General features: G+C 41.4%; 1 protein-coding gene across 1 annotated transcript; it reads left to right on the top strand.

Annotated features, from left to right (window-relative positions):
* Positions 1–13,474: 13,474 nt before the first annotated feature.
* Positions 13,475–18,345, top strand: LOC142094728 (keratin, type I cytoskeletal 19-like). Its single transcript, XM_075177156.1, has 8 exons — positions 13,475–13,984; positions 14,594–14,676; positions 14,995–15,151; positions 15,670–15,831; positions 16,072–16,197; positions 16,283–16,503; positions 16,958–16,986; positions 17,889–18,345. The coding sequence occupies exons 1-8, from the start codon at positions 13,475–13,477 to the stop codon at positions 17,987–17,989; spliced, it is 1,389 nt and encodes a 462-aa protein (XP_075033257.1). The 3' UTR covers positions 17,990–18,345.
* The last annotated feature ends 4,115 nt before the right edge of the window (positions 18,346–22,460 follow it).

Here is a 22,460-nt window from a genome sequence, read left to right as displayed (position 1 = left end):
GGCACAGGATGAGGGTAGTCTGGTAAGCCGGGTCGCTAATGTGCTGACAACGAGGTAAAAGGGGAAATCCAGAAGAGAGGTCAGACAAATCGGGTCGGTAACAGTCTGGTGCAACAATGCATAAGGGAAGTCAAGCAATTCGGGTCGTAGGAGCACAGGAATATCAGAGGTAGTCAGAAAAGCCAAATCAAAGGAATGGTGGAGCAGGGAGGAAGACCTAATACTCTGGCACAGATGGGAGGAAGGAACTGCCTTATATAATATGGGCAGCCAATGAAAGGGAGTGAGGCGGTGACACTGTCATCGTCCGCCACCAGAGGTTTAAAATAGCGTCCCATTGCCTAGCAATGGGACACGCATGCGCAGAATCGCTGGCGGTCTGACCGGAAGCTCCCCGTCTGGCTGCCTGGCAACCAGAGGCACCGAGGGCTGAGACAGGAGACCGTCCTGAGGTGGCAGCATGACAATGCCACACAAATGCTCTAATTCTGAATGAGGCCCAATGTAAAATAGACATGAGAGGTAGTTGTTCAAACAACAGTGCAATTTTCATAAAGATCTTTCCAGTTAACCCAATGAACAGTCAACAAAAATCTGCGTTATAACGGTACCGTACTACCTTTGGTAATGCACACTCTACTTGTTACCGCAATATGACACCTAATTGAAAACGCCCTAGAGACTCTCAGACCAATATCCAGCAATCATGTTACCTGTACTCCATATCCTGACACTATTTGTATTAACCACTGCAGCCTGCATTGTGTGTATCCATCATTCCTTGCTGCTATCAGGCACTGAACTATTGCTGTGCTCTATTCCTGCACTGGTGGTGTCTGGTTTCAATGGCTGCTATTGAGCACTATACTACTACTGCTTTGTCTGGTTATCTACACCTGATGAACCTTGTGGATGATTGGTATGACGTGATGGAGCTCCTATGCCACCCTGTCCGTGTTGCTGGTGACTGGCTGGGCTTGCATTGTCACTGCCCTCTTTCTGTATTCCAATTGTGCCCCTCGCAGTAGGGGGGGGCGTGCTGCTGCCACCACTAGACTCCTTCACTGGCAGCCACAACCGATTCCTTCTGGGTATCTCTCACTGCTAGAGTAGTCCCTTGCTGGGCATCTGGACTGGTACACCTGACCTCTTCCTTTAGATCGGAGTAGCTGTGGATGGTTCCCCCTGGCCTATCATACTGGCCAGAGCTGCAGGGTAGGGGAATGTTGGTACTATATGTTGGGCCTTAACCTCAGAACAGCTGGATAAAGAATTAGATTAGTCAAATCTGTAGGTCACAGGAATTACAGCTTGTAAGTAGGCATCAAAGCAGGATTTTGAAGCAGTGATGTTTTATTAGCTCAAGCAGTTCTAATAAGGACAGTTACACGCCAGTTTGTGATACTAGCGATCTTTCCAGGAGTTACAGATGGAATGACACTTTACATGGTACAAACAGTTCTCTTTTTACACAGATTTTGACATTCATGTTGGCAGGGGGTAACCCAGCCCCTGTCCCAGCTGGCATTGCAACATCTGATATATCGCATTCAATTATTACCATTAGAATGTAATATATCCTCTAACCTTGGAGCTAACACAATTTAAACTTTAAAAAGTGTACATTAGTCTGTGATTCCCTAAAGCTTGCTGTTACATTTCCTATATTATCTGCATCCTGTCTTAGAGAGAGAGAAAGTCTAATTACCCCCTCCTGTGCTTTCAGGCTATAGGATGTTTTGGACACTCACACATCAAAAGGTCTAATTAGCATGGGGGAGTTTGTTGAGAAAAGTCACAAAAACAAGCTTCCTCCAACAAATTGCTATTGCATCAAAAATCAATAAATGAATATAAAAATAAATTCAGTTATACTACCAGCACCCAGCGCAGGAACAAGCCATTTCTGACGCTTCGCGCCTGTCAGGCGTCGTCTCCGCACTGAGACTAGCTGCAGGAGACGGAAGTCTGTGCTCCCCCGACAGACGCTCCCTTGTTTTCTTGCACGCTGTGCGTGCGCATTCCTTGCTGACTTGCATCCCATTGCCTAGCAATGCTCACCTGTTGGCGGTCAGCATGTCTCACCGCCGAATCTCCTTCACCCAATCAGGGTGCACCTCACTGTTTATATAGTACCCTCTGGCGCCATTAGGATGCCAGAGTATTGGTTCACTCCCAGCTCCAGCATCGCCTATTACTTCTGATCCAGTATTCCTGGGTTCTGACTCGGCTCGCTCCCTACTATTCTCCTGTGTTACGGTTTAGTACCTTGTTGCTCAGCTTGTTCGACTATTTGGCTTGACCTGACCACTCTCTGGATTCCCCCTCTGTATCACTCTGTATCACTGTTTGACTACGCCTATCTACTACTGTCGCTACACCGGTGACTGTCTTGGAGAACTGCAACCAGCGTACCCTCTGCAGCTAATTCCAAACTCCCTTGAGGGGGTCCCTGGTGAATACCGGGGATACATTTGACTCCACGTCTCCTTGCTCAGTTGCGCTAATACCGGTTAGCTGCCATCCCTGCTTTTCCGTGACAGCGCGTCGGTACCAAAGCTCCCATACATTAAATCTTTACATTTAAATTACTAAACATACCCTTTAATACATCTTTAATCCCTTAGTGCTGAGGTTTAACCCATTTAGGAAAGCAACATCAGGTATTAACTCATTCGATGCTGCAGCGGTCATCTTTTCAGGTGGGAAGTGAGGTGGACTCGGCCACAGTTAGAATTAAGAAGATACGAGTGCCTGAACTCTTTTCAGTTCATGGTTGTCGCCAGGGCCGGACTGGCCATTGGGCCCTTCTGGCAAATGCCAGAAGATGGCTAGTTGGGCCGATCCGATGAGGGCACCATGCCCGCCCGAGCAGCGCAGCTCACTGCGCGCTGCTCGGCGGAGGGAGTTCAATGAGATGTGCGGTCATGTGATATTAATCACATTGGACGGCACCTGTCACATGGTGCACGTCCCATGTGATCACTGGCAACAGCCGCACATCACATTGAGCTCCCTCTGCCGAGCAACAAGGTAAGTGTGTATTACTGAGGGGGGCTGTGTATTACTGAGGGGGGCTGTGTATTACTGATGGGGCTGTGTGTATTACTGAGGGGGGGCTGTGTATTACTGAGGGGGGCTGTGTGTATTACTGAGGGGGACTGTGTATTACTGAGGGGGGCTGTGTATTACTGATGGGGGGCTGTGTGTATTACTGATGGGGGGCTGTGTATTACTGAGGGGGGTTCTGTGTATTACTGAGGGGGCTGTGTATTACTGATGGGGGCTGTGTATTACTGATGGTGGCTGTGTATTACTGATGGGGGCTGTGTATTACTGATGGGGGCTGTGTATTACTGATGGGGGCTGTGTGTATTACTGAGGGGGGGCTGTGTGTATTACTGATGGGGGCTGTGTATTACTGATGGGGGCTGTGTGTATTACTGAGGGGGGCTGTGTATTACTGAGGGGGGCTGTGTATTACTGATGGGGGCTGTGTGTATTACTGAGGGGGGCTGTGTATTACTGAGGGGGGCTGTGTATTACTGATGGGGGCTGTGTGTATTACTGAGGGGGGCTGTGTATTACTGATGGGGGCTGTGTATTACTGATGGGGGCTGTGTGTATTACTGAGGGGGGCTGTGTATTACTGAGTGGGGCTGTGTATTACTGATGGGGGCTGTGTATTACTGAGGGGGGCTGTGTATTACTGAGGGGGGCTGTGTGTATTACTGAGGGGGGGCTGTGTATTACTGATGGGGCTGTGTGTATTACTGATGGCGGATGTGTATTACTGATGGGGGCTGTGTATTACTGAGGGGGGCTGTGTGTATTACTGAGGGGGGGCTTTGTATTACTGATGGAGGCTGTGTGTATTACTGAGGGGGGCTGTGTATTACTGAGGGGGGCTGTGTATTAATGAGGGGGGCTGTGTGTGTCACTGACTGGGGCTGTGTGTGTCACTGAGGGGGGCTGTGTATGTCACTGACTGGGGCTGTGTGTCTCACTGACTGGGGCTGTGTGTATCTCACTGAGGGGTCCCTTTGTTTCACTGAGGGGGGCCTTTGTTTCACTGAGGGGGGCTGTGATAAATGTAATGTTTTATTATAATGTATGTATCAATGCCCCATGTTGGCCACACCCACAAAACAATGTAGTCATGCCCTTTTCGGCGGCACAAGGCTTCTTTCATGCTTGAACTGAGGTGGGCCTCTGTATTTTAAATGCCAGGGCTGATTTTTAGTCCCAGTCCGGCCCTGGTTGTCGCTGTGCATCCTGCTCCAGTGTAGAGGCTGTCCTACATTACAGCTCATCAGCATCTGTCATGTGTATGCTGTTACAATGCATTGATTCAAGCTCACTCAATGTTGAACTTGTTCTATTCCTTGCTGGAAATTGCTGATCTAAATATATCTTCCTGCAGGCAATGGCATTGAGTGTCTTTGAAGCTTATCCGTTTCAGGGCTAGTGATTTATTACTTGGGTATTGTAATGGGGCTGTACCTTCCTGCAGTCTTTCAGCTTACACATCTATTGGGTCTTATGATTACCATTCAGGATCAGTATTTACATCCTGTTTGTAGTCATACTTGCCTACTCTCCCGGAATTTCCGGGAGGCTCCTGAATTTCTGGGAGTCCTCTTGGACTCCCGAAAGGGTAGGCAAACCTCTCGGATCCTAAATACTGTCGATATTCACGACATTGAATATGAGGTATCCGCTATTCAATGCTGCAAATTTCAGCATTTTATAGTCCCCTATCTTCACCTGTCACATGCCCTGTCCTGCCCCGGGGGACAGAGTCAGAAAGTCGGCAAGTATGTTTACAGTTAAGATCATACTATTAGCTGAAGCACCTTGCAAGAGGCGGATGGCTTACCATATATTTGCAAATGTATGCACTTGAGAGTTCTGCATTTTATTGATACTTTCTACTTAGAGATTCATAAGGCTTTGTATCAAAGTTTTCTTAATGTACAGTCATAGTTAATCAGTGTTCAGATAACGTAGGGAGGGTGGGATCACAAAACCAGTGTCATTATTGTTCTATATCTATTTATCTATCTATCTATCTATCTATCTATCTATCTATCTATCTATCTATCTATCTATCTATTGCATAGCACTGTGTTCTTATTTTATATTATATTTGTCTTTCATTGTTGGTTCTCTACATTTTTAGTCTCCATAATCCCTACCCCCTCCTACCCAGTTAATTCAGTAGATGCGCCATATTGTTTTTACATGCTATAACACGTGTATTATTAATTGGTGTCAAAGGTCAGACAGGCAGAGGATCTCTTGGATCAACCCCCAATGGTAAAGGACACAGCCGTTTCCTGTATAAACCCATCCAAGACTGATCCAGGTAGAGATACCAAAGACGCCAATCATACATTGATCAATTTTTACCATGTTACATTCCTGGGACCTATCTGCCAAATGGTTAAAATAGTTTAGCAGCACTGGCATTTGTAGTTCATCACAAATTTTGCATTTACCTTTTTACAACAAAGTGTTATTTTCAATACAAGACTGTGTATAAAAATATTTGCTATATATACTGTATGTAGAATATGGGATGTATATGGTGGATGTACAGCAAGGGGCATGGTGTGTGGTGTTACAACCCCTTAATCTAATCCATACCTGAACTGCACTTTTTAGCCATGTTGTTATCAGGAAGTATTAGTGATGTAATTATATAGGCTCAGGGGTTAAATTCCACCTCCACAGGGAGCACTCAGGAGTTAAGTGAATTAAGCTATCATTGTTATTTCTGTTTCCTCCCTATTGTCCAGTAGTGAGCTCTACAGCCAGCCAGGAGCCTGACCCAGCAAGGGTCACCTGAGGGAAGACACCTGGGGAGGTAGGGGAGGGGGGCTGGAGACCTTTTGCAACTCCCCTGGACAGGCGGATTAGGAGGTGATAAAAGAGGCTACCCTGGGAGCTGGACGTTTGTGACTAGCTTTTGGCCAAGAGGTGATGCTCTGCAAGAGATGCGCTGTGGAACATATCTCACTGGATTTATTTGAACTGATTTCCTCATTTGTTGGAACTGCTATCATTATGGGGCCATGCTGTATTTAATCCTGGCCTGCAAAATAAATCATCCTTCTATTTTCCCCCTAATAACATGTCAGAGTGATTTGGGAAACACGTATCTTCACAGTGGAGATAATGGTATTTTTCTCCTACTGGTCTCTTTGCGCAGATGTTTGTCAGGGGAATACATTTATGATAATGAGATTAATCATTACCATTTTGCTTCCTACATATTGTGTCGCAAGGTCTATTAGTGGATCACTGTGAATGTGCTACCTTAGTACATAGAGCTTATTTTTACATGTAAAGATGGTAAAGTTGGAATTCCCCCTGTCAGAAACTGTGGTTGTCTCTGATTTCACAAAGTAAAATTAATGGATTATGGTATTTTGGATAATAAAAAACAACCAGAAAAGACTGGTAAAATCCTAAACCAGCCATTAATGTAACACTATAGAAGAACATTTTTATAGCTTCATTGCAATGCATATTGTACTCTTACATGAATATACAGGAAAACCACTCTGAGCAATAATTATAGAAATATTTGTGTCAGGTTATGTTTCATAATTGCTGCAGATCGTCCTTCTCTCCGACCCTAAACTTCCCTGCGGCCCATCACGCTGCAATGGCAAATAGTGGCACGCAGCACAGGTTTTAGTTCCGGACTGCTGGCCCCAGGCTGCTTACAGTATATTGACAGCTGAATATTTCTTGATAGATAATCCCCACGAGCCTTTGGGAATGAGAGAACTTGTAGCAAAGCTGAAATAAGATATTTAATGACTGCAGGGGAGAAACTTGCATTTTTTACAGTGCAAGGCCAAACCTGGAATGCGTTTTAACCTTTTCAGCTCTGTACTGGTTATCAGTCACCAAGACCACTGCATTGAATCATGGAACTAATGTTTATATTTTTTCTCTATAGTGCCCCTACAATCATTTGCAACACCTTGGTTTTCCATCAGTGCATCTGGATGGTTTGCACTTCAAAACACATGCCTTGGGAGATGCCTCTGTAACCTACAGAGAGCTGGAAACAGAGGTGCACTATACAAAACTGTAAATGTCACATCAAAGCCCAACCTCCTAACACATTAGCATTACCCCTTTTGTTAAATGAAATATTTTTCTCCTATAATAATGGCCTCAGGTGTTGCCTAAATTAAGAGGCTATGAGAGTGGACAGACAGTGAGACTGTTTTGTGTGTGTATGTGTTTGTATGAAGCAATATGGAGGAACAAAATGGATCTCACAAAAGTATAGGACAAGACCCAAAGACCACCACTTCTGTGCTGGAACAAAATTCAACTCTTTTTGAGGAATAAAAATGGCCATGCGCCACTTTACACAACGGCTATTAATATGTACCCTCTATGTCAATTTATCCCATTTCCATCTACTCCACCCTGTGTGCCTACTTCATACTTTGGAAGGAACTCCCTCACTGTGCCGAACTCAACCTGTGCAACTGCCACCATCTTGCCCTGCAAACCCAAGAAAATTTGCGCCAATTTGCGCAAATCTAGGAACACTATGGGATGAAAAATTGTGCACTTTGTGGTCATTTTTCACAAGTATTGTAAATTATGTCAAACTAACATTACAGTTACATAGTTAAAAAAAGACCTACGTCCATTAGGTTTAACCTGTTATAAATGTTTATTATGCTCATCCATAGAAAGACAAACCCAAAAATTCCCACAGTGGCAGTGGCTAACTGGAAACCCCAACCCCTTGGGGCGTACTTCTCTTACACGATGCAGGCATAAGTATACCATAAAGCACAATGTGCACAAACATGTACTTATATAAACCACTACATTTCATTAAAAGAAAGACTCGTGGACATTATCCATCAAGAAATATTCAGCTGTCAATATGCTGTAAGCAGCCTGGGGCCAACAGTCCGGAAATAAAATCTGTGCTGCACACCACTATTATTTAAATGTAAATTGTATTAAAGGTTTTACAATAAAATACAAAACATTATTTTTTAACAGCTTCATGTGACACTTTTTCAATTTACAGGGGAGCTGAGCAACAAAAAAAAAGTATCATCTAGACTAATTTTCATTGGAAAGCGTTGTTCTATTCGGTTTCCACTCAGCCAATCTCTCGTTGATTGCCTGTACTTTAGTCCAGTATAAATTAGTTCTATGAACATGCAATGCCACTGACAAAACTGCATCAACATGTATCTCTTCATTCACACTATTCTATCCAATTACCACCCCTCTACATTGTTAACTGAAATTTATTGCATTTACTCTCTTTCTTGGTTCAAACAATTCTGTGACCCCCTAAACCAACATTGTTGTGTGCCTGGATAACATATCCCCACTAAGCACCTTTTTCCATTGCAATCTGTCTGGACCAACATGCAATCTGTGACACTTACACTCGTGTACCAAAATAAACTTTTGAGCAGAGCTCGCTTGTCTCTTTGTCTGTTTGTTGATGTCTCTTTTATTACTGTGTATTTTCTCAAAGTAAGCAGCTATGGAATATGCTGTTACTGTATAAATAAATGTTATAAAAAAAAGAGAACAGAAAGAGAAACTAAATTAATTTTTAATATGGTTTTCTTGTGTATTGTATTTGAGGTAATACATTAGACTTTACCATTCACCCCTCCCCCCCCAAAAAAAACTCCCAAACGTACTATGGCAAATAAAATATTGCTTGCATGTCCATATTGAGGAAGGTATAGAAAAAATATAGGAAAACAGTTAAAAGGATGCCATAGGCTCAACACATCTGATTTACTCTGTCGTTTCTTTGGGTTCATATAAACATTGACCATAGAGTCTAGGGGGTATATTTACTAAACTGTGGGTTTGAAAAAGTGGAGATGCTGCCTATAGCAACCAATCACGCTCTAGCTGTCATTTTATAGAATGTACTAAATAAATTATATCTAGAATCTGATTGGTTGCTATAAGCAACATCTCCACTTTTTCAAACCCGCAGTTTAGTAAATCTAGCCCTAGGTGAACTTAGAACTGTAGGATTTGTAAAGCATTAACATGCTTAGTGGTTGATAACATAACCACAAGCCTCTAACTTAACCTTAACACTTATGCTATGTACTAAGAGACACCACACCGACTTGTTGGAAATTAATTCTTAAGTATATTAACCTTGCACTGATATGTGGAAGGAGAACACTGTACTCAGCCTTGGCTACTGATCAATACTAATCAGGATGTCCCATCACCCATCCTCGGGACATCCGTATTATCTGCCATTTTACTTAAATGTACCATTACAGTGTATCCTTAAACTGGGACAATAATCAACAGGCATTCTGGAACCCGAACTCTTCTGGCCTAGTTGTAACGCACCACAAATTAGCCCAAAGGGACTGTACAAACCTAACAGCTGTAACTCTCAACTGGAAATCAGGGGGTCGGGCCAGACACTCCTACAAATTTCCCCGAATCTTGGATGACATCAAAATGATACAGTGAGTACGGCCGAAAACCAGTGGTCGCCCTCTCCAACTTAAGGAAAAATATCCTACCCATCAGTAAATATCCTACCCATCGGTATCACCCGACAAGAAAAATTAAACAGACCTAGGGTGGACTGGGCCTCTTTCAACTGCATCTTCAGGGACTCCCTAGCTTCGGAGACCATCGCCTGCCATTTTGCAACCTTATCTACATACAACCGACATAACCCCAGCTGCGTATTTATCTCAATCACCAAGTAAGACAGTAGGGTCATAGAACGGTCTGTCTTCATTTTTGACAGGCACCCCCAAGAAATAAAACAGGGCAACCAGGAGAAAAACATGTCCCCGCAGGTCGCAGACTGATCTGGGCTCAAGACCAAATGTCATCCAGGTAGTGGATGACCCCATGGTGCCCAATTCCTGGTTTTACAAACCAATGCAGAAACCTACTAAAACACTCAAAATAGGAGCATGATACGACGCAGCTCATGGGAGACACTTGTCCACATAGAACCCTTCCTCCAGTTTAAAAGCCCTGAAGGGAAAGAAGTCAGGATGCAAAGGAAGAAGCTGAATGGCAGACTCAATATCCACCTTTGCCAATAAAGCCCAAACTACAAAGCTGCAGACCAAGTCTTGGGCTGAGTCAAAGGATTGATAGGCACACAGCAGAACTGTGAAGGTATGGCGTCATTAACCGATGCCCCAGAGGGAAGGATAAATGCTGAATGAGAGGGAGCTTCCCAGGCCCCTTCTTAGACACCACCCCGATGAGGGAAATTACCACGCCCTTCATCTGCGGCATTGGAAAAGGGGTCACACATGCGCCCTACAGCTACCTCCTTGCCCACCATCTCAGCTAAAAAAAAACGGAAATGCATATGCAGATTTTAAATTCTTAATGATGGAGGTCTGAATGGACACTTCAACTGGCAAATGAAACCCCATCAGGAAGCTGGCTCACAAAATTTCAGCGTACAGCTACTTTGGATATCTGGCCAACCAACAGGCAAGGCTAAAAAGAGAGCCCACGGGGATGGGGCCACAGTCTCCATCCCCTTATCGGTTTTGTCACAAGTCCTTGCTGGGTGAACAAGCAAGCAGGTATGGGTGAACCTGCACCCTGTGCCGCATACACATTGCCTCATATTGAAGGCAGAACAGTGCCTTCCACTCTTTGAAGGCGTGTCAGACCCCCCCATCCTGGGGGAAAATGGTTGGCCACAAAAGAGGGAACACCCCGACCCTCCTGAGTAACTTTGAGCCAGGTCTCAACGTCCTTTTTGTCCATCATACTTGACTCTAAACTCCTCATCGTACTCTAGCCAGGTACCGGAACGAGATGACATGAACACATCATGAATCATTTGAACTTATTTAAGCACCTCCATGTGCTCCCTGGGCTGAGACTTCAGGTAACAGACCATGAATAAATACGCCCCGTTCAACCAGTTGTGAACAGGGCGTATTTATTCTAGCCTCACCGCCAACTGCCTTCGCCAGAGCCGCAGCTGCAGCTTTCTTGGCCTTCCCATTAACAAACATTTCAATGTACCGTTTTGGGCTTACATTAATACCAGTGGATGTTCGGAACTCTTCAGCTATGGAATCAGCAGAGTGTTGGCAACTTTTAAGCACCATGCGCCTGAACAGTCGTAGACCCCGCTCTGTTATTTTACATGGGCTTCCGCTTCATGGCTGAGTTGCTGCTGTTCCTAAACACTTCCACTTTCTAATAATATCACTTACAGTTGAAAGTGGAATATCCAGCAGGGATAAAATTTCATGAGCCATCTTATTGCAAAGGTGGCATCCTATCACAGTACCATGCTTGAAGTCACTGAGCTCTTAAGAACAATCCATTTTGTATCACAAATGTTTGAAAATGGAGAATGCATGGTTAGGTATTATTATATTTCTCTGGCAACAGTTCTGATTGAAACATCTCAATTCAATAATTAACAGGTGTGGCAAAATACTTTTGTCCATATACTGTATGTCATTTTCCAAAACTCCAAAGGGATCAGGCATGACTACAATGGGCCTGATACTGAGTTAGAAGCAAAGCAAAAAAAATAGTAAGTTTGTTCCTGGATAAACCATGTTACAATGCAAGGGTGCAAATTTTTTTTTTTTGTACAAAAAGAAAATACTGGATGCTTTTTCATGTAGTACACAAATACTTGATTGCTTTATTTTACACTGAAATTTAAAGTTGATCTACGACATACCCTACCCCAACTCTAAATCTGTCCCCACATTTTAAATTTACCTCCCTCCAATATAGCATGGTTTTGCAAAGGTGCAAGTTTGCTCCTTTTTCTTTGCTTTGCTTCTCCTCAGCATCGGGCCCTATGTGTGCAACAGCTTACCCTATACTTTCCATCCTCTTAAGTAATGAACAGAATTATATATGCTCTATCTGGCGCTTTTGCACACAGTGAGGTACTACTTTGTTGATGACAGGAGCAGAGCCCTTTATACTGGTTGAGGGAAACATCATGATACAGAGGGAGTAAAGTTCTTTCAAATGAACCACCTACATCTGGTCTCCCCACTTGCATAGTAATGCTGTGGAGTATATGGGGTCTAGTCTGGCTCCAGATGATGCATCCATTGCACATAGGATAGTTATGGATTACAATGTTCTGCAAAAAAAACTTTGCTTCATCTAAAAAATAGAAAACTTTAAATTGATGAGTGGGTGGAGCAAATAGGATAGTAGGGTATGATTAGTGATGACCTTTTTTATTTGTATACACCTTCCAAACTGCAATGACCAGGCATATTGATGTGTAGCTAGTCATGACTGTGTCCAATATGCTGATCCTTAAATTTTGGCAATTGTGCATAGACATAAACTCATTCAAATGTTGCACCCTGCAATCGACCCTAACTATATTTAAATAAAATGGTGGACATAACGTCTACCACAGTGTAAAAGCTGCTTTGTGTATTAGTGATGCAATTGTGCTTTCTTTTACACTTTGTACATTCTTGTGTGAGTACAAATTGACAATGCATCCCTGGAAGACACTGTACATAATGGATGTGCAGTGTAATTAAATGATTATAACTGATACACAGCTTCTTTATTTCTTCAGCACCATGATTCTCAAATTTAATCACAATATGAGATTCAAATTTAGGTAAACAAAAGTAATTTAGGAAAAGTACTTTAACAAAGGGTCGTCAATGGGAACAGTGAGCAGTGGACTCAACAAGGGCACAGACAAGGTCACAATTCAAGCTCAGTGCAGCCAAAAGATTGCTCATATTCATGAATGCTGTAAGCGAGCACAATAAGCAAAACAGGCAAAATTAGGAACAAGGGCGAAAAAAGACACAAGAGATCAAATGCAAACACTCACATTCTGTTGCATTTCCCTGTCATAAATGGCCTCCAACCTTTCCACAGTTTAGACATGATAGCTGTATTCACTTTTTTCTACAATTCTTTAGTGCTTTATTATATAACCTTGAATACATTTTAAGCTATTGAAAACAAATAGCTTAGACACTTTTGCAACCTATGCTAATGTATTGATCTAGCTATACTGCTCTAAAATGTTTACTTCTTTCTGTTGGATAATGAAACAAGAAAAAAGTCAGTTCAAATTACTTAAATTCTATAGAATGCTTATAGTATTCAGCTCATTCCTTCTGGGGATGTTTCTGAAGCAAATCAGACAAGAGACTCGAAATGTGTTTAACCTAAGGCAAAAAAAGTAAGACTTGAAATAACTATGTTTGAAACTAGTAAGTGACCAATAAGAAACTGACTTAAGACGTATCCCTATTCTTAGAGGCATGGAGCGTGTCATGAAACATAACCCTCTTGGAAAGTCACACCTCTCCATGGACAGTATAAAAGAAGGATCATGTACCAAAGTTACTTGTACTCCTGACTCCTGGGGCGAGTTGTGTAGGAACCTGTTTTTAATCATTTGTGCTAACCATCACTCACAATGAGCTACAGCTTCAGTCAAGGCTCTTCTAGGATGAGTAGTGGTGTCTCCTCTAGGCTTTCCGATGGTATCTACAGAGCAGCCAGTATCCATGGTGGTGGATATGGAGGCTCCGGTATCTCCATTTCTAGTGCATCAGCTGGCTCAGCACGTGGCTTCAGCTCTGGCTTTGGTGGAGGAGCAGGTTTTGGTGGAGGAGCAGGTTTTGGTGGAGGAGCAGGTTTTGGTGGAGGAGCAGGCTATGGTGGAGGATCATCCTTCAATGCCAGCTTCAGTTCTGGTGGAGGTGGTGGTGGTGGAGATGGATTATTCTCTGGTAACGAGAAGTTCGCCATGCAAAACCTAAATGACCGTCTTGCTAACTACCTTGACAAAGTACGGTCCTTAGAAGAGGCAAATAATCATTTGGAGATTAAGATCCGTGAATGGTATGCAAAGCAAGGATCCTCTACAGTTAGTGAGCAGAATTTTGGTGGCTTCTACACCTCCATTGATGAGCTGCGTGACAAGGTATGGATATAAACCTGCAATCATTATCAAAGGTTTAATGCTACATTGATGTGAAAATTATTTCTAAGAACATTCCCATATACAGACCAAAGACCTATGTGATTGATATAATACCATGTATTTCATGTATTAACAAACAACAGCTGCTTTTGATTTTTTAAAGGAGAAAAGGGCAATACAGAACACAGAATTGCTTTATACTTGTGATGTGATATATATCTTGTCTTTTTCTGATGCAGTATGTGTCAGCTATTTTCTGTAGGCTACAATTATAGCTATTGTTAGTAAATGTACAAGATGTCACTTGAAGGCATTTAAGTGGTCTAGTAGCTACTGCATGGTATGTTGAGACTTAAAGCAAAATAAAAGGCTGATGCTTAATATGTATATGGTATTCCGGATAACCAGCCATATCTTAAAACTCTGATTCCCAATTAGTCACACTAGAACTATTGTTCTAGGCTACTAAAACATAATTATGTTTGTTATAGTCAAATAAAACAATAAGCAAACAATAAAGCACAATACATATATTTTAAATTCCTGCTTAACCGGTGCTAACTCCTTGGTCTGTGTATTTTCTAATGTTCTTTAATGCTTATTTTCTAGATCTTTGCAGCAACAATCAACAACTCTAAACTGATTCTGGAGATTGATAATGCCAGGCTGGCAGCTGATGACTTCAGGCTTAAGTAAGTCTGTAAAGTCTGTACAATGTATTTAACATTATGCTATTAACTGACAGGTTCATTATTAAACCTCTAATATTATTACAGAAAATCTCTATTGACTTTTAACTACTGACCATGGGTCAAAAATTATTTAACATATGTATACTTGAGTTAGGAAAACCCCAAACTGCTCCCTATTTAATCATCATGGTTTGTTAAATTGTGATATCATATTTAGTATTGCATATTACAGTATAAGCATTAATTAATCAGCAGCATTTGTTGTATGTTTAGAAGGTAGTTGAATCTATTTTCCATCTCCGTTTCCTTTCCAATCAGGTATGAGAATGAACTTTCCCTGCGCCAGAGCGTTGAGAATGATATTGTTGGTCTTAGACGTGTCTTGGACGAGCTGACAATGACTAGATCTGATCTGGAACTCCAGATTGAAGGCCTCAAAGAAGAACTTATTTACCTGAAGAAGAATCATGAGGAGGTGAGTGAGAAAAGATACAGTGACTTAATGCCAGATTTCACTTTTTAATAATTCCAATTTCTGATTGTATAAATGTGACAGTTACTAAACTGCGGGTTTGAAAAAGTGGAGATTGTTGCCTATAGCAACCAATCAGATTCCAGCTATCATTTATTTAGTAAATTCTACTTGAATCTGATTGGTTAACGTTCTAAAAAGGAAAAGTGGAGGTGTAGCCCATAGCAACAAATCAGATTCAAGCTGTCATTTTCTAGAATGTACTAGATAACTGCTAGCTATAATCTGATTGGTTGCTATTGACAACATTTCCACTTTTCCTTTTTAGAAGGTTTGCTTAATATATCCCTATTTTTCAATCAAGCATTATGCTGTCTCAATGAGAATTTTTTGCCCATATAATAAATAGCAATAATTTACACATGTCCAACCTTATTTAGCTGCCATTTAATACACTGTAGAGTATAAACATTGGTATGTTAACACATATGACTGAATTCCTAATTTCTGCCTTCTTATAGGAGGTTGGTGAGAAAAAACTGCAAGCTGCCGGCACAGTCAATGTGGAATTGGATGCTGCTCCTGGAGTGGACATGCTCAAGACCCTCAATGACCTCAGAGAACAGTATGAGTACATTGCAGAGAAAAACAGAAAGGAGGCTGAAGCTTGGTTCCTGAGCCAGGTAACTCGTTGCACCATGACACACAGGTCTCATATGTTTTGGAGCTGCTGTAAGTGCAGTGCTCAGCATGGCAAATGAAATACACATCTGATGTACTATAAGACTATATATTTGTCATCCATATAATCAGTATTTAGAAAATGTTGAACCTGGTGAACATTTCAAATTCACTGTTATAATGTTAGTTTTATTGCCGATACGTAGCGTGAATGAAACTCCTATTGTCTTCGCATTTCTCAGGTTGAAACGTTGCAGAATGAGGTTGCTACCAATACACAGCATGTGCAAACCAGCAAAAGTGAAAGTACAGACCTGCGGCGCAGTTTGCAAGGTCTAGAAGGTGAACTTCAGGCACTGCTCGGTACTGTAAGTATCCAAAAGGTTTTCATTTTCATTTGCACAATTAAAAATTCTTCAAAACCTTGACCCTAAATGTATTTTCCTCACTTAGAGAGCCAGCCTGGAAGCTGCAGGAGCAGAAGTAGAAGGACGGTATTCTGCACAGCTCTACCAGATACAGATGATTATCAGTGGCATTGAGGGACAGCTTTCTGACCTCCGCTCTGACCTTGAACGCCAGAGCCAGGAGTACCAAACTCTACTGGACATCAAGAGCCGGCTGGAGCAGGAGATTGCCACTTACCATCAACTTCTAGAAGGAGATGGTGGAAAGTAAGAACCAATAATATCACACATTGATTTGGCTCAAGCAAGTGTGTTTTCTTAATCAAATGCTCCATATTATTAATACTGTTAACAAAGAAACTGCTTAAAGAGTTTGCAACCTACCATCATCCACATAAAGTACCAATCACTGCTTTGGAGAGCAATTAGAAATACATTTTTAAGGCGGGGGAGAATTCGGTGACAGAGAGGGTGGCATATGTTGCCTCAGGATGCTATGAAAAGCAGTAGTAATATGGTAAAGAGGGCAATGGGATGTGGGCAGTTTCGAAAATTGTTTAAAATTTTCAACGTGTGCCAATAAGAAATCTGGTAATGCTTTATATATTTGTAGATGATACCCTTAGATTACTTGTATTGTAGCTATAATATTCCTTTACTTAAAACGTTCTAGTGAAGACTTTGAAGCATAATCATAGCATGTGTTTTCATGTTCTTTCAGAATTGCCAGTGGAGGAGAATTCAAATCAGGTAAAGATCCTAAACAGCAAATATGTATAAAACTGTAGTAAAATGATGAAGATGATTGAAGTAAGGGCGAAGGGGACGCAGTTCTTAGTATGGTGCAAAAGTACAAATTTTCAATAAACCGTAACAAACAATCACACTCCATAAGGATCAGTAAAATTAGCGTACTCCTATGGATGGTGTGTAAGATTTAGTTAATGCAAACTGGACTTTGACTCAATTGATATGGCCATATATATAATTGCGGCTAGTTGTGGTGACATCTCCTAGCTTTAAACTAGGAGTATAAACTGGAATATATATTATTACTCCAAAGGGAGTAAATTCCCTCTTAATTCATGCAACTAAAATTTTATTCCATTTTGCACAATTGTCACTTGCTATCTTTTCAAATGAACCGAGTCTGAGCTGTATGTCACAGTTTCCACATATAGCAGCCCCATTGGCTACAGTGGTGGAAAGCACTATTCCATCAGATGAAAGGGGCATGAACATAGCAATGACTTTTAGTATAGTCATTCAAAATAATAGCAGAGAGTGAAAGCTAATAGGGCTGTGGATTCCTGTATTGTATTGTTATGGGCAGAGCTTCATTGCATCTTTCACTAATCTTCAGTGTCTAGTGGTGCATATAAAGCAGCATACAGTGTTATAGCAAAGTTATATAATAATGCATTATTATAGCACATGCTCTGGATATACAGACATTTAGTTTTTGCCCTTACTGCAATTAAGATAGTTGTTTTCTACAGTACCATTATAACATTAAGAAGCAAGGAGTTCCTTATTTATTGCATAACATATGCATTCCGTAGAGATATATTGACATTCCAGCACCTAAAAGTCTACAGGAAAAAGTTTACCAATATTCAGCCAACTGATTAATAATTAAATTTCTTCTTCAGGATCCAGCACAACAACCACCACTACCACAAAAGTGCAAGCGATCATAAAGGAGGAAGTTGGTGGGAAAGTCATTTCTTCCACCACCCTGAGGAGATATTAAGACCATGTTGTCAACCAAAGACCAATTCTCCACCAACTGGCTGAGGAAAGACATTGACTTTGACATCATCGTCCAGGTCTCTGTCCAAACAGAAGAATGCAGATTTTAACAGAATCAACGTGCAGAAGCTTCACACATGAGAACCCTTTAGGGACCTCCAAGTTCACATCAGTGAGAATATGTAATAGTAGTACTGGTTGATTATATTCCAAGAGTTTCCTTTAGCAGTGAAGAATCGTACACTGTATAAATTGGATTAATACCATGTATAGGTTTTAGAAATACCTACAGCGCTAAACAAACTCAAATGTCCATCTTGTCTTTCATCAGACAATGTTTTGCCAATAAAAGGTCTTAATGGGTTGTGCCAAATATAGTTTTATTGTTCAGTGCATAGCATTGTAAACTACAGGTTTCTTCAAGAAATGATTACAGCTTCAGTTGCATACATTTTACTAAATATTTCATCCCTTCCGTACTGGCATTTCCCTCCCAATGCCCATGCATGGGCATGGGCTGCTAAAGCGGTAGTTATGCCCCTGCAACAAAGCTATACATTTAGGAGACTAGGGCAGAAAACAAGGTGGGGGCCTGCCAATCCACTTAACATTTCAACATCAATACTAATATAGATGTTATATTGAAAACATGGGAGTAATCTTAGTCACTTGGGTTTCTCTTAAACTGGGGCCCAGGGTAAATGTCCCTTTTGCACTTCCCTAAACCATCTCTTATTCTACAAAAAAAATATTGCAACACTTCCTTATTTAAAAGCAAAACAAAACATAATACTTCAGACAGTCCTTATTGATGTTTGAATAACTCACTTGTTTTTTGTAGGACTGACTAGTCAATTTAATTTTAAAGCACATGAGACAAAATTCCTGCCTCCATTGTGTATAAATGGCAAGTACACTTCAATTGTTTGTCTTACAAATGCATATACATATTTAAACTGCAGGCACAAATTGGAATAAAAAATACTATTTGAAAAGAGCTATGTAGGTTATTCACAGGTGTCATGAAAACAGGAGATCTGAGCACTGATTGTTGTGTTCAAGAACTGAACTATCAAACAAGAAACACAGCCATTTGTGCGTCTGGATGGTTTAATTCTTAGACACAATGGATCTGGGGACAGACATGGGCGTGGGGGGCGTGGGGGGTGTGGGGGGACAAGAGGTAAACTCTGGAGTTCTCAGAGCCCCTAGAAAGAGCTTTTGACACAGGTGAAATGTTGTGGTGTGTTAACAGGTAGAATTAGCAAAAGCAAAACTACAACCTTCGTCCTTTCCTCCCGCAACCTTTTGGACCCTCACTGATTTGATCACTACTAAATTTAAAAGCCATTATTAGAGTCTAATTCTTCTTTTCTTCTTGACTATTCTGTTGCATGTGACACTGGTAACCATTCTTTTCTCATATAAATTCTGCAGTCATCATCATAATCATCATTTATTTATATAGTGCCACTAATTCCGCAGCGCTGTATAGAGAACTCACTCAAATCAGTCCCTGCCCCATTGGGGCTTACAATCTAAATTGCTTAACACACACAAACAGACACACACACACACACACACACAGACACAGACTAGGGTCAATTTGTTAGCAGCCAATTAACCTACCAGTATGTTTTTGGAGTGTGGGAGGAAACCCGAGCACCCGGAGGAAACCCATGCAAACACGGGAAGAGCATACAAACTACTCACAGATAGGGCCATAGTTGGGTATTGAACTCATGACCCAATTCCTGTAAGGCAGTAGTTCTAACCACTTAGCCGTGCTGCCCAGTCACTAGGTCTTGAGGACACTGTCTTATCTGGTTTCTCATCCTTTATATCCTATGTTTTTCTGGATCTCCTCTCCCCTTCTTCTATCAGTTGGAGTGCCATAAGGACCTTGGTCCCTGCTCTTTTTTATCTGCATTACTTCTCTTGGAAAACTAATAAAGGTTTCAATATCAACTCTATACAGATTACATTCAAAAACTGACCTATTAAGGAGTTAGATAATAAGCTACTTGCCTAACATCATCATCATCAACATTTATTTATATAGTGCCAGCAGATTCCGTAGCACTTTACAATTGAGAGCAAACAATAATAAAACAACACTGGGTAATACATACAGAGAGGTAAGAGGGCCCTGCTTACAAGCTTACAATCTATGGACATTGGTTTCATACACAAGGGTAAGTGCAACATTATATTGCATATTTATCCAGCTAGAATGCAAAGGTTAAAAGTAACTAGTGGGCTGTATGTTTAGTCACAAAATTAAGTTGGTCAGAGGGTTGTTGTCTTGTGTTAGCTGTGTAGAGGGTGGTAATAGAGTAACCTAGGGAGATTAAGAGGCTCGAAGAGGAATCCAGTCATGGCCAAAAGTTTTGAGAATGACACAAGTATTGGTTTTCACAAAGCTGAATCAACTTTAGGAGACGGTCTTGGCACTTTCTGGACATTCTTGAGCGTCCTGAAGCCTTCTTCACAACTATTGAACCTCTCTCCTTGAAGTTCTTGATGTTCCGATAAATGGTTGAGTTAGGTGCAATCTTACTAGCAACAATATCCTTGCCTGTGAAGCCCTTTTTGCCCAAAGCAATGATGACTGCACAAGTTTCGTTGCAGATAACCATGGTTAACAGAGGAAGAACAATGATTTCAAGCACCACCCTCCTTTTAAAGCTTCCAGTCTGTTATTCTAACTCAGCATTCTAAATCAGTATTCTAAGCCAGAATTCTAAATCAGCATGACAGAGTGATCTCCAGCCTTGTCCTCATCAACACTCTCACCTGTGTTAACGAGTGAATCACTGACCTGATGTCAGCTGGTCCTATTGTGGCAGAGCTGAAATGCAGTGGAAATGTTGTTTTTGGGATAAAGTTCATTGTCATGGAAAAGAGGGACTTGTCAAGGATTACACCTCGGCATGCGGGGTGGGATTTATGGTAATGTTATCAACAGAAATAAAAATGTCAGGCAGGAAGCTTCTGTTTTTGTGTGGGAATATTATTAATTCAGTTTTTCAAAGATTGAGTTTGAGTTGATTAGAAGACATCCAAGATGAAATTCATTACAGAGAGTCAGTAACGTGAGTCAACACAGATGGTGAGAGATCAGGAGAGGATAGATAATTTTGTGTATCATCTGCTTAGAGATTATACTGAAATCCAAAGGAGCTTATTAGTTTTCCAAGAGAAGTGGTGTAGATAGAGAATAGCAGAGGACCTAGGACTGAGCCAACTGATAAAGGAAGCGGAGTGGATGTTGTTCCGAAGAAATAAACACTGAAAGAGCAATTAGATAGGTAGTATGAGAACCAAAATAGGAAGTCTTGAAGACCTAAGGATTGTAGCATTTGTATGAGGAGAGAGTGGTCAACAGTGTCACATGCTGCAGAGAGATCCAGGAGTAAAAGAAGAGAGCAATGGCGTTTAGTTTTAGCTGTGATCAAATCATTGACAACTTTGTTCAGCGCAGTCTCTGTGGAGTATTGAGAGTGAAAGCCTGCCTGAAGGCGAGTGTAGGCAATTTTCTTGAGAAATTTGGGGGGGCATGGGAGCTGAAAGATGGGGTAGTCATTTGAGAGAAAGTTTGGGTCAGAATTGAATAGTGATGGAAAAATATCAATAGAGAGAGATAAATTACAGATTTTTGCTAAAGGTAGAATGAACACAGGAGACAGGGATCTACCAATTTGTGAGGGTATGGGATTGAGAGGACAGGAAATACAGTAGGAAGATAAGAAGAGAGTTGAAACTTCCTTTTCATTTGTGGGATCAAATGAAGAGAGGGTGTCAGAGATTGCTGGGAAGGAATTGAGCTGATTGTTAGTTGAGGGAGATGATACAATATCAAGTCAGATCTTATCAATCTTGTCCTTGAAATAGGAAGCAAGATCCTGGGCACTGATGGTAGCCAGAGGGTTTGGGGAGGGAGGGTTTAGAAGAGAGTTTAATGTGTTAAAAAATTATTTGGGGTTAGAAGCCTGAGCATAGATGAGAGATTGGAAGTATATTTGTTTAGCAGTGTCCAGAGCATTTCAACAGGAGTGGTAGATAGCAGTATATGGACTGAAATCATTAGAGGTATAAGATTTACACTACAGATGTTCTTTTTTACGAGAAGGTTTTTGCAGATTTCATGTTATTTTAGTGACCACGGTTGACACCGAAGTCTACGTGGCGTATGAAGAGTTGCTGGAGCCACTTGATCAAGAGCAGTTGCTAGGGTGTGGTGAAAATGAGGAACTGCCATATCAGGGGAGGAGAATGTAGAAATTGGGGAGAGAAGGCTAATATTCCTGTGGGTATGTGGAGGCTTGAAAGAGTTTGACAGCAGGCATGTTAAAGAAGTGGGTGTGAGTGAGTAACTTATAAGGTGATGATCCAAGAGGGGGAAAGGAGTGTTTAGGAAATTAGAAACTGAACATAGTCTAGAGAAAACAAGATCAAGACAGTGGCCATCC

This window comes from Mixophyes fleayi, chromosome 6, assembly GCF_038048845.1.
Source record: "Mixophyes fleayi isolate aMixFle1 chromosome 6, aMixFle1.hap1, whole genome shotgun sequence".
NCBI classification, from domain to species: domain Eukaryota; kingdom Metazoa; phylum Chordata; class Amphibia; order Anura; family Limnodynastidae; genus Mixophyes; species Mixophyes fleayi.
The sequence above is the reverse complement of the archived record's forward strand: the minus strand, read 5'-3'. Positions and strand labels throughout refer to the sequence as shown.

What these genes read in the sequence shown, in the direction of transcription:
- LOC142094728 (XM_075177156.1), top strand. Translation starts at nt 13,475, where the DNA reads ATGAGCTACAGCTTCAGTCAAGGCTCTTCTAGGATGAGTAGTGGTGTC. An exon ending in GCTGATGACTTCAGGCTTAA is followed by an intron (nt 14,677 to 14,994) that starts GTAAGTCTGTAA and finishes CTTTCCAATCAG; the next exon opens with GTATGAGAATGAACTTTCCC. An exon ending in TGGAGGAGAATTCAAATCAG is followed by an intron (nt 16,987 to 17,888) that starts GTAAAGATCCTA and finishes TTTCTTCTTCAG; the next exon opens with GATCCAGCACAACAACCACC.